At 38.8% G+C, this 14,397-nt stretch overlaps 1 protein-coding gene across 5 annotated transcripts in view; it reads left to right on the top strand.

Moving 5' to 3' along the window:
• Nucleotides 1–14,397, top strand: part of CSRNP3 (cysteine and serine rich nuclear protein 3) — a 205,810-nt gene that overhangs the window by 180,204 nt on the left and 11,209 nt on the right. For all 5 annotated transcript variants that reach the window (XM_074399563.1, XM_074399564.1, XM_003921917.3 and 2 more), the window contains 2 exons: nucleotides 3,347–3,606; nucleotides 12,239–12,535. In XM_074399563.1, coding sequence (XP_074255664.1) covers nucleotides 3,347–3,606; nucleotides 12,239–12,535 — 557 coding nt within the window. The remainder of the gene's footprint in view (nucleotides 1–3,346; nucleotides 3,607–12,238; nucleotides 12,536–14,397) is intronic.

The raw sequence follows: 14,397 nt of genomic DNA, 5'->3' as shown, positions 1-14,397 counted from the left end.
TAAATAAATTGAAAAATTATGCACATGTTGGAAATCATTCACTTTCTGGTAGTTTCTTCTGGAGAAGTGAAACCGCGGAGAAGAGGAAAGTTGGGAAAACTCAATTTCCATGCTAAGATTATAATTCTCTTACTGTCTAATCTTCTGAGTCTCTTCATTGTGCCTGAGTTTCTCATCACTGAAATGGAAGCTCCACACAGGCAGGGATCATCATCTGTGTTTTTATTTATTTGGTCATTTGTTCATTATTTTTATTTTTTAAGACGAAGTCTCACTCTGTTGCCTGGGTTGGAGTGCAGTGGTATGATTTCGGCTGACTGCAACCTCTACCTCTCAGGTGTCAGAATTCTCCTGCCTCTGCCTCAAAAGTAGCTGGGATTATAGGCATGTGACACCATACCTGGATGATTTTTGTATTTTTAGTAAAGACAGAATTTCACCATGTTGGCCAGGATGATCTTGAACTCCTGACCTCAGGTGATCTGCCTGACTCAGCCTCCCAAAGTGCTGGGATTACAGGTGTGAGCTGCATCTGTGTTTTTAACTGATGTATCCCAATCATCTAGAAAGTTCCTGGCACATAGTAGGCTCTCAATTTATACTTACTGATTAAACAAATCCATAAAATGAATATAATCATAGTAGCCTCTCTATATTTGGCTTGAATGTTTCATGGGGGGAAAATGAGACAAAGGAGTTTGAATCTCCTTGGAAAAACATTCTTATATAAATCCAACTTGAATTAGAGTCAATTTTCTTTCATTGCTTACACAGCCTTCCAAATCAAAATCATTATGAAGCCAGCAGCAGTTGACATTTTCCAGAGGTAGAATGATGCCAGACCTCAGCCTTGTTCACCTCCCTTAGTGTGGCCTCAGCTCTGTGCTGAAATGTGGTAGTGAAAAGACTGGGCTCTGAATAACAGATTCCAGTTTTAGCATTAGATATAAGACCTTGGCCATGTTATTTAACCTTTGATAATTTGCTTTCCTAACAATGGGGACTTGGGTAATATCAACCAGGGAGCTCTAAGGATAAAATGAGATAATTCATGTAAAGTTCTCTGCAAAGTACAGCACAGGGGAAGCACTCCGTAAATGTTAAGTTATGGCATTTTACCGTCAGAGGATTTCTTCTCAGTTCATTTTCTTCTTTTCCTTTTCCTGCGTGAGCACTTGTATCAGTTTTCTCGGGCTGCCATAAACATGACCACAAACAGGATGGCTTACAACAGCAGAAATTGCTCACAGTTCTGGAGGCTAGATGACCAAGGTGTGGGCAGGGCCAGGCTCCCTCTAAAACCTGTGGGAAAGGATCTTCCCTTGCATATTCCAGTTTTTGGTAGCCCCCAACATTCTTGGCTTGTGGTGGCAGAATCCCCATCTCTGTGTCAGTCTTCACATCGTGCTCTTCCTGGGCCTCTCCACATCATGTTCCCTCTATGCATGTCTGTGTCCAAACTTTAACTTTTATAAAGACACCAGTCATCTTGGATTAGGGCCCACCCTGATGACCTCATTTTAATTTGTTTACTTCTGTAGAGCCCCTGTTTCCAAGAGAGATTACATTCTGGGTACTTGGGATGAAGACTTAAGTGTATTTGGTGGAGAGGGACGAAATTGAACCCATAATAGAACAGCAGACAGGAAAAAATGATGGACTTAGAACAAATCCTCAGCTAGCAAAACAACAGCATGATTCTTTCTTCTCAACTATGTGTGCTTTTTCCTTCCCCAGTGGGATGGATCATATAATTTGGCAGCAAATGAGGAGCTTGTAGGTTTACACTACCTGCCTCACTAACAGTCTACATCCAAAAAGGTCACTCAAATTCTACAGACATGGGTTACTTCACTATAAAATGAGAGGACTGGGCCAGATGATTCTACCATGTCTTTGAATTTCAAAAGGTCATGTTTATGAAGTGTGGATTTCTTTTTCTCAACTACAGCCAGGGTCTACCTCTCCTGAATTCTCTGTGCGTCTTGATGTTCCTGTAACTAATAATAAAGGCTCCCACCATTACCACAAAAAATCAGCATATATGTTAATTAGTCTGAGCAGTTTCACAACACATACATATATCGAAGCATCACCCTGGGCATCATAAATATATATAATTTTATTTATCAGTTAAAAAATGAAGAATAAAAGGGCTCTGATATATCTCAGGCATTTTCAGTGTCCCAATGTATACTTGGGATACAATGGGATTAGAATGCCATTGTTCATAATGCTATTTAATGAGAACACTTGTTTTTTCAAATGAAAGTTTTATTAGATTTAGATTGATAAAATATCTAAATGGTGTCAATGAGCCTTTTTGTATGTGTTTTTATTGCTTTCTGAAATTTTGTAAAATTTGTAGACATTTGTTTTAATGTCAAAGACCCTCCACATAGAAATAAGATCTGAGATATGAGGGTTTGTACTATGTGTCTTTTTTGATTATAGTAAAATACAACTCCTGTGAAAGTCACAAAACCAAATTTCAAAGGATTAGAGGAAATGAGAGTTTACAGTTGTCCCTATTATCTGCAGTTTTTATTTCCCCAGTTTCAATTATCTGTGGTCAATTGCAATCTAAAAATATTAAATGAAAATTTCCTGAAATAAACCATTTTTAAGTTTTAAATTGCAGACTGTTGGGAATAGTGTGATGAAATCTCACACTGTCTCATTCCCGTTCCCCAAGGATTTGAATCTTCTCTTTGTCCAGTACATCAGTGCTGTCTGTGCTACTGGCCTATTAGTTATATAGTAGCCGTCTCGGTTATCAGATCAACTGCCATGGGTATCCTAGTGCTTATGTTCAAGGAACCCTTCTTTTACCTAATAATAGCCTCAAAGCACAAGAGTGGTGATGTTTGCATATTATTATAATTGCTTCATTTTACTATTAGCTGTTGTAATTAATTTCTTACTGTGCATTATCTTGGGTATGTATGTATGAATAGGAAAAAACATAGTATATATAGGGCTCAATATTTTCAGGCATCCACAGGAGATCTGAGAACGTATCCTCTAAGGATAAGGGGAGGCTACTATAAGTGGTCCGACAGATTCACAGACTACTGGCAACTTTCCTGAAAGTTTGCTTAGATTATCATTATACTTAAAAGTACAGACTACCATTATACTTAAAAGTCTACTCTGCCACAGCTAGAAGAAAATTTAAGAAAGAAAATAAGAACTCAATGCCAACTCTGGGATGTAATAGCTTTAGAGTGCCTTAGCCAACAAGGGTTGACCATGGATAGATTCAAGATCACCAAATGGCATTTTCATGGCCTTGTGTGAAAACTGCTGTCCTAAGTGTTCACAGAATTGTTTCTTTCTCTTTCAGCTTCCTCTATTCTCAAAAGAGAGAAGCGGCTGAGGACAAAGAATGTACATTTTAGTTGTGTCACCGTGTACTACTTCACCAGGAGACAAGGCTTCACAAGTGTGCCCAGTCAAGGGGGCAGCACCCTGGGGATGTCCAGCCGCCATAACAGCGTGCGCCAGTACACCCTTGGCGAGTTTGCAAGGGAGCAGGAAAGGCTCCACCGGGAGATGTTGAGAGAACACCTCAGGGAGGAAAAGCTGAACTCCTTAAAACTAAAGGTAATAAACAAACTCATTTTCTGCAAAATCGCATATCCTTACAGCAATTTGATTGAGTTAACCATTTTCATATTTATAATTATGAACCAAACTGGGCATTTTAGAAAACAGACTGCTTGCTGACACTTTTTTTTAAAGCAAAACAATATAGTCTCTTTACTGAAAGCAATGTAGGAAAGTTACCTGACATCATTTATTCATTCATTCCACCAGTATTTACTACTGAACATTGGTAGATCATATACACTGTGCTTAGGCTAGGACTAGCAGGTGACCAAAAATAGATGCAGTCTCTCTCTACAGGAACTTATACAATAATAGAAACAAAAAATATTAAAGTGCTAAACGAAATAAAAGCACGACTTTATTAGAGTGCAGTGAAGAGTTGCAAGGTATTGTGAAAGTTTATGTCAGGGAATTGATGTGGTCAAGGAGAGATTCCTCAAGGAAATGAAATCAAAATCTGAAGAGGTGACTAGGTAAAGAGAACTGGCAAGAGCATTTCAGGCATCAGGAAAACCCAGAGCTACTGTACTAGTCACACCCGAGACTAGGCAATTTGTAAAGAAAAAGATATTTAATGAACTCACAGGTCCACATGGCTGGGAGGCCTCACAATCAGGGCAAAAGGCACTTCTTAATGGTGACAGCAAGAGAAAAAGTGAGAGCCAAGTGAAAAAGGAAACCCCTTATAAAACCATCAAATCTCATGAGACTTAGCACTACCATGAGAACACTATGGGGCAACCGCCCCCATAATTCAATTATCTCCCACGGGGGCCCCTCCCACATGATGTGGGAATTATGGGAGTTACAATTCAAGATTTGGTGAGGACACAGCAAAACCATCTCAGCTACCTTGTGCCAGGAGGGAGAGCAGTGAGCCCACAACAGCATGTGTGGCTGAAGCAGAGGCAAGAAAGGTACAGTAACACGAAGGAAGCAAAAGTGAGGTTTTGTAAACCACATTAAGGTATTTTTTTCCTCTTCTTCCTAAGGCCATGAAAAGTTATCAAGAGTTTTAAGCTGAGTTGGAGTGGCAGGATCTGATCCAGCTCATGCAATGGTGGAAGAAAAGGTTGTGGGTGGGGTAAGAGTGTTGAGAGGGGATGGGATATATGAAGTTAGACCAGTTAGGAGGCTATTGCTACAGTCTGGGAGAGAGGTGACAATAGGTTATGTTAGACTGATGATGGTAGGGGAGTCAAGGAGAGATGAATAGAGGGAGAAATTTACCAAGCCAAATTAACAGTGTTTGATGACAGGTTGGATTTAGGAGGAAGAGAAGGGAGTTGTGAGGAATAACCTCTAAATTTCTGGCTTGCAAAACTGAATGGGTTATAGGTGACAGTAGTGTTTTGCTATGATAAGAAACACAGGAAGGGGACAGGTTGGGGGTGGGATGTGCAGAGTGAGATCATTTTTGGACATACTGAGTGTGAGAGGCTTTTGAGTTATCAAGAGATGTCAGGAAAGTATCCAAGTGGAGAAACTTATTTTTGTGCCACTTTAGAGATGAAATGGAGAGAAATACGACACTAGAAACATCCTTTGTCAACTAAAGACTCTCTTCCACTGGATTATCACCTTATCAGTTCATAGGAAATATTTTCCCATTATTATCTAATGACAATGAAAATCTTTCTTAGGTAATCCAGCGTACTTAGCATAAATGGTCATTTGTTGAATATCTGAAGCACCAAAAACACAGCTGGGTTAGCCTTACTTTTAGTTTTCAGAATAAAGTCAGCCAGGAGGGGTGTGATGTGCATTTCGAAACACCTTGTTTTTATGTACTTTGCAATGTTGTATGTGCCATGTTCCCAACTGTGTGACAAAGCAGTCATTTAAATTAAGCTGGATACAAGCTAACTTAGAGAATGTCTCATATTTCCTTTAGCAGTATTTTTGGCAGGTTTCATTGAAAGTCTCGGGTGTCATTAAAAGTTCTGTCAGTTGCATTCCACTATTACTGTTTTTTATGCTTGCTCTGCATGTAACTTAATTTAGTAAACATTCTCAGATTTGCTTCTGAAATCCACCCTCTGCCTTTGTCACCCACAGCAAATCAACTCTACCCCCTACCCAAAGAGAGAAGTCATTTTTCAAATTCAAATCTTGTTAGCACAATAGTAATGGCTGCCAATTATTAAGTACTTTTTATTTGCCAGGTACTTTATGAACATGATTTAATGTAACCCTCAGGAAGACCCAAAGGAATAGGTAAATTATTAGAACATGTTTACAACTGAGAAAAAAAAAAAAAGAAGCACAAAGATGTTAAGCAACTGGCTCATTCAAATAGAAAATGGATTATATTATTTTATTACTTCCTATTCTTGAGTAAATTGATTAGCCCTCATAGGCATTGAGAAATACAAACTTTGCACCTACAGGGAGTCATCCTGTCTGGGGTTTGGTACTGTGTGCAGTGGTTTTTAACAGTTGGGGGACTGACATGCTATCTGAGAACCAAAAGATTTATTGTGGTGAGCGTTGAGGCACATGGTACATATGATGAATGTTAGGAGAAGCCACAAACCTACAGCAACCTTCCGCCATGTGCTATGTACTGTAATTTGTATCCAACTACTTCCATACATTTTTTTAAACAAGCTGAATGAGAAAAGAAGGAAAAAAGAAAGACCACTCTATTACTGATTTGTTTTTTAAAATTCTGCTTAGTGTGGGATGTTGGAGAGGCAATCATCTGAGCGAGTGTCAGGTCTCAGTTTGTTATTAGTAAGTGAAAACACAGGTTTCCCCTTTGGTGAGATGTCGACAAAAGGCATTTGGTTATCATCACTATTTACAAATAAATGTCAACTTAAAAGATAATGAGATTTTGAGGTGATCCGATCTTAACCTCACTGTACTTAAAGTATTCAGAAATATATGTCATATAAAGCTGAAAGATCACAGCAATGTGAATCAGCTTTCTTAAAACTCTGAGGAGAATTAATGGAGAAAAACTTGTGTACATTTTAATTGTAACTCCTCTAGCATATTAACTTTTATGATTTTAAAAATATTTACCATGATTCAGCTATCCAAAATCAGCTACCTCAAAACACAGCTATTCAAAAATTTCACTCTGATACTTGAAATTTCACTTTTAATGTGATATTTGTTTGAAATATAAATACCTCTGGTGTAAGTAACAAGGTATAGATGCTCCTCAATATGTGATGCAATTATCTCCTGATAAGCCCATCATAAATTTAAAAGATCATTAAGTTGAAAATGTATTTAATATACCTAACCTACTGAACATCATGGCTTAGCCTAGCCTGCCTTAAGCATGCTCAGAACACTTTCACTGGCCTACCCAGGAGGAAGATCATCTGGCTACACAGTGCACCATAGGTAGCAGCTGTTCATCATCATGACTACATGGCTGGCAGAGCTGACAGTAGCAATACCCTGTATCGTGCGAGGGTATCGCTAGCCTAAGAAGAGATCAAAATTCAAAACTCAAAGCCTAGTTTCTACTGGATGTGTATAGCTTTTGCACCATCATAAAATCATAGAAAGAAAAACCATCATAAACCAGGGACCATTTGTAAATGTGGCTAAACTGATTTTATTATTTTGACCGGGGCAGCAGAAGGGTCATTAGTACAGAAGAGGACTCCAGAAAGAAAAGTAAGGATTGTTAAAAGCAAACTTTGCCCACTGTGAGTTGGCCTGAGTTTGTCCTTTGTGAGTGGCAGTGAACTGCCTGCTGAGTAAGGAGTGAGGAAAGGCAGCATCTGACAGGGCAGACATTTTCCAAAGCCATCGATATGGAAACACGTAATATACCATGGGAAACTCATCGAACTCAGAACTAAATAGTTTTCCTTCTACTTATTTGAGAACCCACAGCCCCAAAACAGGAAGAAGCAGCTTCTCTTTCCACTGTGCCTCAGTATCTTTCCAGGGTGTCTCTGCTGAGTTCCTAATAGAGAATCCATTTATATAATGGTACCTCTCTCAGTTGGGCTTTAATAGAGAAATATGTGAAAAAGAAACACACATATATACACTCCTCGATGTTATGAGACACATTTGGAAAACAAAATAGAAGTAGAAATGTATGTTTTAATTATAAAATTGCTCCTAATTTAGTAATTCATCTTCCAATCAAGTTATGAGTTATATATATCAAAAAATAACATGTAAGTATTACCTCAGTAGAACAAATCCAATTCTATTTGGGGAAGTTTAAGTGTGTCTTTTTGTTGTTGTTGGTGGTGGTGTTTCAAATGTTTATAAACAACTAATAGAGAAAGCTGATTGAATAAAATGCATGCTCTGGAAGAAATAAGTAGCTTTAGATTTCTAAATTACAGAGCACAGTCCTTCCTCTCTATCAAGCCCATTCAAACATGTCATACTCTTCACAGTAATCAATGCAGTCATCTTAATACTATACACTTTCCAAATTAAGTGCTTAGATTTCATCATCTGCACTACATTGTTGAACAATTACATTAGCCTTTATTCTCAATTCACATGTATCTGTAAAATGCATTAGGCAGGCATTTGTATGTTTTAAAGAGCATTGGTGTTCCATTTGCCTCTGGGTTCTATCATACTGAATTTTACTACCTTGTTCTAAGAAATTTAATTTAGTCTTCACAGCTTTGGCTTGCCTCTTAATATTTTTTCAGCCCAAGTTGTTCCTCTTATTTCTGAGATCCAAGGATCTATCCTCATTCTTGCTGCCATTTCTAACTGTTTTTCAGAATTATGCGCTTTTCTCAATTTTTCAGTCATATGTTTCTTGAGTAATGCTTGGTTATTACTTGCTCTCCTTTCCTCATTTAAAAAAAAAACAACCAACAAAAAACAGTTGCCCAATGGTAACTCTTCCTTTAATGATTTTTAACCTTTAAAAAAAACTCTGTATAAAATATTTTCATCCCACATCTCAGATTTATGACTTTGCTTTACCCATTCAGTGACTTACTCATGTAATATTATAATTCTCCTTTTCACCTCCAGCCCTTCCCTTTGTATCTCCTCAAAAGTCTTGTGATTTATCTTCCCGATAAGGGACTTAAATGCCCTGAGAGTTATAAAGGTTTAGAGGTTTTTGAGAGACGGTTGAACTATATCAATCGTCAACATTTTTGGATGTTTTTAACTATTTCCCCATACTCTGATTCTTTATTAGATGTGTCAGAACCTGCTGGTCATATGTTTGAACTCCACTCACCCCTGCAGAATTTCTGTTAGACTATAGAGATTACACCACAGCATACTTAGTGTCGGAGCTTCTGGAATGTATCTCCAAATGGAGGCCCACTTTAACATCAAACGGAAAACTCTGACGTGCCAGATACCTGCTGTGTCACATACACAACCTATATTGACAAGTCCTGTACAGAGAAAATAAACCTAAACAAAGTGATGGAGACTGAAAAGGTGGGCTGCAGCCCTGGGCAAATGCAATACATTTAAGAATATGTTCTTTCAAAATATTGTTGGCATTTTAGTTTAAATGGAACAACTAAGTGTATGTAATCAAATCTTCACTTTCTTTCTCTGCAACAAACATCGGACTGTTAATTTAGGGAAGTCAATTGCACTGATTCTCCTGATTAAAGTGTGGGGTACATTCAGTGGTGTGCTGGAGCCAGCTTGCTGAAGTTGCTCACTCAAGTGGATTGTGTACATCTCTTCCCAACGGTAGCTTGAAATCAGCTATGATGGGAGTATGTAAACCATGGGATTTGGCAAACATGACAAATTAGAATTTTTTTTCAAGAGTGTCAGTTGTTAAATATTTACTAGCATGCTACTGAATCCGCCTGGCTTATTAGCTATCACTGAAAGAGGCAATGTTGGTCTAAATCAGAGAAGAGAAGAAAAGAATTTGAGAGGAAATTTTTATACGTCTTATATGTTGACATTATCATTATCCCTCTTAGTGACAGTGTGGTAATGTGTATTCCGGGGTCCTCTTGTGACTTCAGGGTGTTGAAATTCTCATAAGCTAACAAAACAACCAAATATTCCTGGTTCTTCGAGAGCATAATTAAATTGGTGCCAGTTTGCCACCTACAATTAACAGCTAATGAGCTAAAGAACTATAAGATTTGACAGAATATCCAAACGATATACATATTTTCCTTTAGTTTTTCAGAGACGCTACGGACTGGGTCATCTGTCCAATTCCAGCCTCTTATTGAACAACTCTGCTGATCCAGAGCACACAGCTTTTAGAATGGGCCACTTCATTTTGCAGCTTTAATTGTTAGAAAGCTCTTCCTTACATTGAGCAACGTGCTGCCATGTGACTGCAAACTTTTGACCTCAATTCTGCCCCATAGGTACACAGAGTAAATCTTCCCTATTTTCTGAATTCCGGATGTTTGAAAGCAATGGTGGTGGACATGCACATACTTGAAGATAGCGTATGGGCTCTATGTGTTTCTGTTCTGCAGGATTAAACGTCCTTGATTCTTTCCACTGATCCTCCTGGGGTATGGCTTTTAGGCTCTTTGCTGCCTGGTTTCCCTCCGCTGGATACAGTGCTATTTATGTCTCCCTCATAATATGGTACTTGATCTGGACATGGTACTCCAGGAATGTGTTACATTATCCTCATTTTGTAGATGTTCTTTCCATGGAATACATTAAAGATACAGTGGCTTTTTAAACTGTGATTAATATTTTTCTTCATATTAAGCTGGCAGTAAGCAAAAAACAAACAAATAAAACTAAAAACAAAAAAGCTAAACTCAGGTCTTTTAAGCTGAGTCTGTGTTATAAATCAAAATTTTGTAACATCTCCATGGCAAAAACCCTCTTTAGTGCTCGACATGGCCTGCAGAGAATGATCAGTGAAGTTATGTTACATTTAATTTCAATAAACTTGGGCTTGTCGTCTCCAGATGGGATAAGCCTGCCTTTTAGGTCTTCATCCAAGTTATTAACTTAAAACTGCATTTAACAAAACAGTGCCAAGTTTAGGATATCCTCTTAAGGTAGTGATCCTCAAGGGTAAAAGGAGAAGCACCCCACCATGCCCTCCATGGAGAAACATTGCCAGGGTAGGCCACTGATAGTTTATAGAGATGCCATATCCCTCATTCCTGGCCTCTTTGGTGGTACAAAGGAGGCTGAGTATCACCGGTCTTAGAGATGTTTTTACTGCTCAGCCTCCCAAGCAGCTGGGACTACAGGTGCCCACCACTATGCCCAGTTAATTTGTGTGTGTGTGTGTGTGTGTGTGTTTTAAGATGGGTTTTCATCATGTTACCCAGGCAGGTCTTGAACTCTTGGCCTCAAGTTATCTGCCCACCTTGGACTCCAACGTGCTGGGATGACAGGCTTGAGCCACCACACCTGGTCTTTGTGAAATGTTTAATGTACACTTGCTACTGTGTTATTTCCTCTAAGAAAGTTTCTCTGCTTAGGGCAAAGTCCAAACTTCTATTTGTTTTTTAATACATTCCAAGTTATCCAGGTTGAAGATTTTTTTCCAATAAGTATTTTTATCTAAATGTTGAATGTTTTCCTGTGAAGATGAGACAATGATGTCTCATGTTGCAAGTATTTTAACTATGTGATGGATGAACTGTTAAGCTCGCCAAGCATAGTAATAATTATAATTAATGAATTTTAGGAAGTAACAAATTTAAATATGAAAGGATGAAAATCCCTTCTGTATTTAGAACTTTCATGATTTTTCTCATGGAATTTCTGCATTAATTCTATGCGGCTCCTCAGGATAGATATCTTGCTCATATTCAGGGAAAACTCCTTTTCTTAATGCTTTTTTATGAAGGAAACATAACATGATATGATAGTAAAAAAAAATGAAATACTGATTCAGGGTTTACTGATTGATGAGATTAATTTAGAGAAGAAATATAAATAGAAGCAGATTAGTCATGGGTATGTGAAAGTTTCCACATGAGCTATTATGCAGAAGGTACCATTTTGGGTGAGGGTTTGTGTGAACTCCTCTGAGGGCAGAGTTGTTTCAGTTGTTGTTTGCTGAGAGCTTGTGGACCCGGCCCTCTGTTCTTTGTCTTACTCAGAGCATGCTGACCTGGCTGATTACTTCGTATCAAGCCCTCATTCTTGGAACGTTCTGTAGGATAATTGTATTTGTAATCCCAATAGCACAGTGCAGCACACCTTTATTTCCTGGTGCATGGCTTTGCCGGAGCTCAAAAGACAGAGTTGTTATTTCAAGGACAATATATTTGCTGAGTTAGGTGGTGATGGCTTCCACAAGGATGCTATTACCTCTGAACAAGGACACGTTATTCCAACATTGGAGCTACCTATCATGAACTGAGTCTAAAGATAGCTTTCACTGATGAGCATTTGTAACCTTTGGTCTTTTCACATGGTACTCTCTAAAAGCTCTAACAACTGTAGCTCCTAACATTAGGAGGTTATGAGTTTCAATTAACAGTCTTCTGTCACTAGTACGTTTAAAAATCTAACATTTTGATGCCTTTGTTTTCCTTTCTGAGATTTCTCCTAAAGATTAAAAGAAATGATCTTTCAAACACTCGTTGATTACAGGGGACACGACGACATATAAGTTTATTCTCACCAAGTACAGACATAGAGATTTTGTACCCTGCCCTTGATGAGTCTCTTATTTGCTGCTTTGTGTTTGTAGATGACTAAGAATGGCACAGTGGAATCAGAAGAAGCCAGCACCCTTACACTGGATGACATTTCTGATGATGACATTGACCTAGACAACACAGAGGTAGATGAGTACTTCTTCCTACAACCTTTGCCAACAAAGAAACGAAGAGCTCTGCTGCGTGCCTCTGGAGTGAAAAAGATTGACGTGGAAGAAAAGCATGAGCTGCGAGCCATCCGCCTCTCGCGAGAGGACTGTGGCTGTGACTGCCGAGTGTTCTGTGATCCAGACACATGCACTTGCAGCCTGGCTGGCATTAAGTGCCAGGTAAGAGTTTGGATTTCAGGGCATCCATAGACCAGACATTATCCAACGCCCCCTAAGGAGGCAGTCATGGTACTTATAATGAAGCTTCCCCCATGTAAAAGAAAATTTTGTGGCAAGGCAAGACACGTAATTCAGGAAGAAAGACAAATTTAAGGACAATCATGGGAATACGTAAAATGCTTATGCATATAATATATAATTTGAAAGGCAACCCAAGCATCAGCTGAGTTAATTAAAATCATTTTATCTTGATTCTTGTATTATATCTGCTTATTTCATCTTTTTATTGGTATTCAAAGAGATCATGACATCCCTAACACTGGAGTGTGTATTTTCTGATCCACCCCTGGAATATAGTACGATGATTGATTAGAGGTTGTTGGATTAGTGGAAAAGTTACTAGATTGGGACCTCAGAAAACTAAATTGTACTCCCATCTTTGCTATTTGCCAACTATATAAAACTGGCAAGTCAGGTAAACCCTCTGGGGTTACTTCCTTTATCTTTAAAATGAAGGAGCTGAACTAGGTCAGGGGTTGACGCACTGTAAGTTCACAGGCCAAATCTGACCTTGCCGCATGACTTTGTAAATAAAGTTTGATTGGATCACAGCCACATTTTTATCTTTACGTATTGCCTATGACTGCTTTCTTACTCCTACAGCAGAGTTTACTATTGTGGTTGCCTCAGAGCCCATATGGTCCACAAAGCCTAAAATATTGATTCCTTTGACCTCTGTAAATAAAAAGTTGACCAACCCTTGATGATTGGCAATTAGATAATTATCTGGTCCCATTCATTTATAATGTCATTGGCGTCCTATAATTAGTGCCACTATTTTATGCAGAAACTTGGCTTTTTCAATAAGGAGAGAAATAGGTAGGCAAAAGAAGAGGGCAGTGCCTATCTGCTGAACAGTTGCTTAAGATGGATTCACAGAAAAGGGATTCATGAGTGAAAAAAAATACAGATACATATTCTGGCTCTAATATCTACTGTACTTTTTACTGGGGCTGAGATGATTGTATTAGGATAGTCTGCCTTCTCTTCTATAGCATAGGAAATTCCCTGTGCTGGATAAGGTGACAAGCAGAGCAAGTTTTTTTCTCTTGCCTGCACTCTGGTCTGCATACAGATTGATCTGTGGAGTCTGAGACAACTGACAAATCTCTCATGAATGCCCTTGGATTGTCCAAAACTCCACCTCTCACCTGAGTGAAGAGGTCAGTCCAACACTTGTTGAACCTAATCACTCTATCTCCAGTGTCCAATCACTAGAATAGTTTTGAGATATTGATGAAAAGTACATGCCCTTCCTTCAAGAAGTTTGTATCTAATGGAATGGGGAGGAAAGAGGGGGGTTCAGGACCTAAATACATGAGTCCACCAGTCACAGTCATGAATGTGCATATCCACTGGAGCCCTGAAGTTCAGTACACTCCAAATCAGATCTCTAAGAACTATTCTGAAAGAGACACTGAGACACTGTCAAAAGTGATACCCTTTCTCTGGGTGCCTTAGGCCATGACCCCAGAGCAATTCATTGACTATGCCTGACCAGCAGAAGAGGCCTATGGTGCCTCCCACTATCCAGCTGCCAAACCCCTCTGTAATTGTTTGCTGCTCCTCTTCTGAAAATAGCACTGATAGCCAAGTGCCCTGAAATCGTTTGTGTTCTGACCACAGGTCCAATCACACATGTACCCATATACCAAGCACCCCAAACAATGAGGAGGTAAACAAATGAGAGCAAATTGTGAGGGTGTGTGATGCTAAGTGGTGTAAGTCTATTTTATAATAAGCAAAGAGAAAGGCAACTGTATAATAAGCAAAAGGAAAAGTTAACATGGGGCATATCATAT

Source organism: Saimiri boliviensis, chromosome 5 (assembly GCF_048565385.1).
Source record: "Saimiri boliviensis isolate mSaiBol1 chromosome 5, mSaiBol1.pri, whole genome shotgun sequence".
Classification (NCBI taxonomy): domain Eukaryota; kingdom Metazoa; phylum Chordata; class Mammalia; order Primates; family Cebidae; genus Saimiri; species Saimiri boliviensis.
This window is presented reverse-complemented; position numbering and strand designations above follow the sequence as displayed.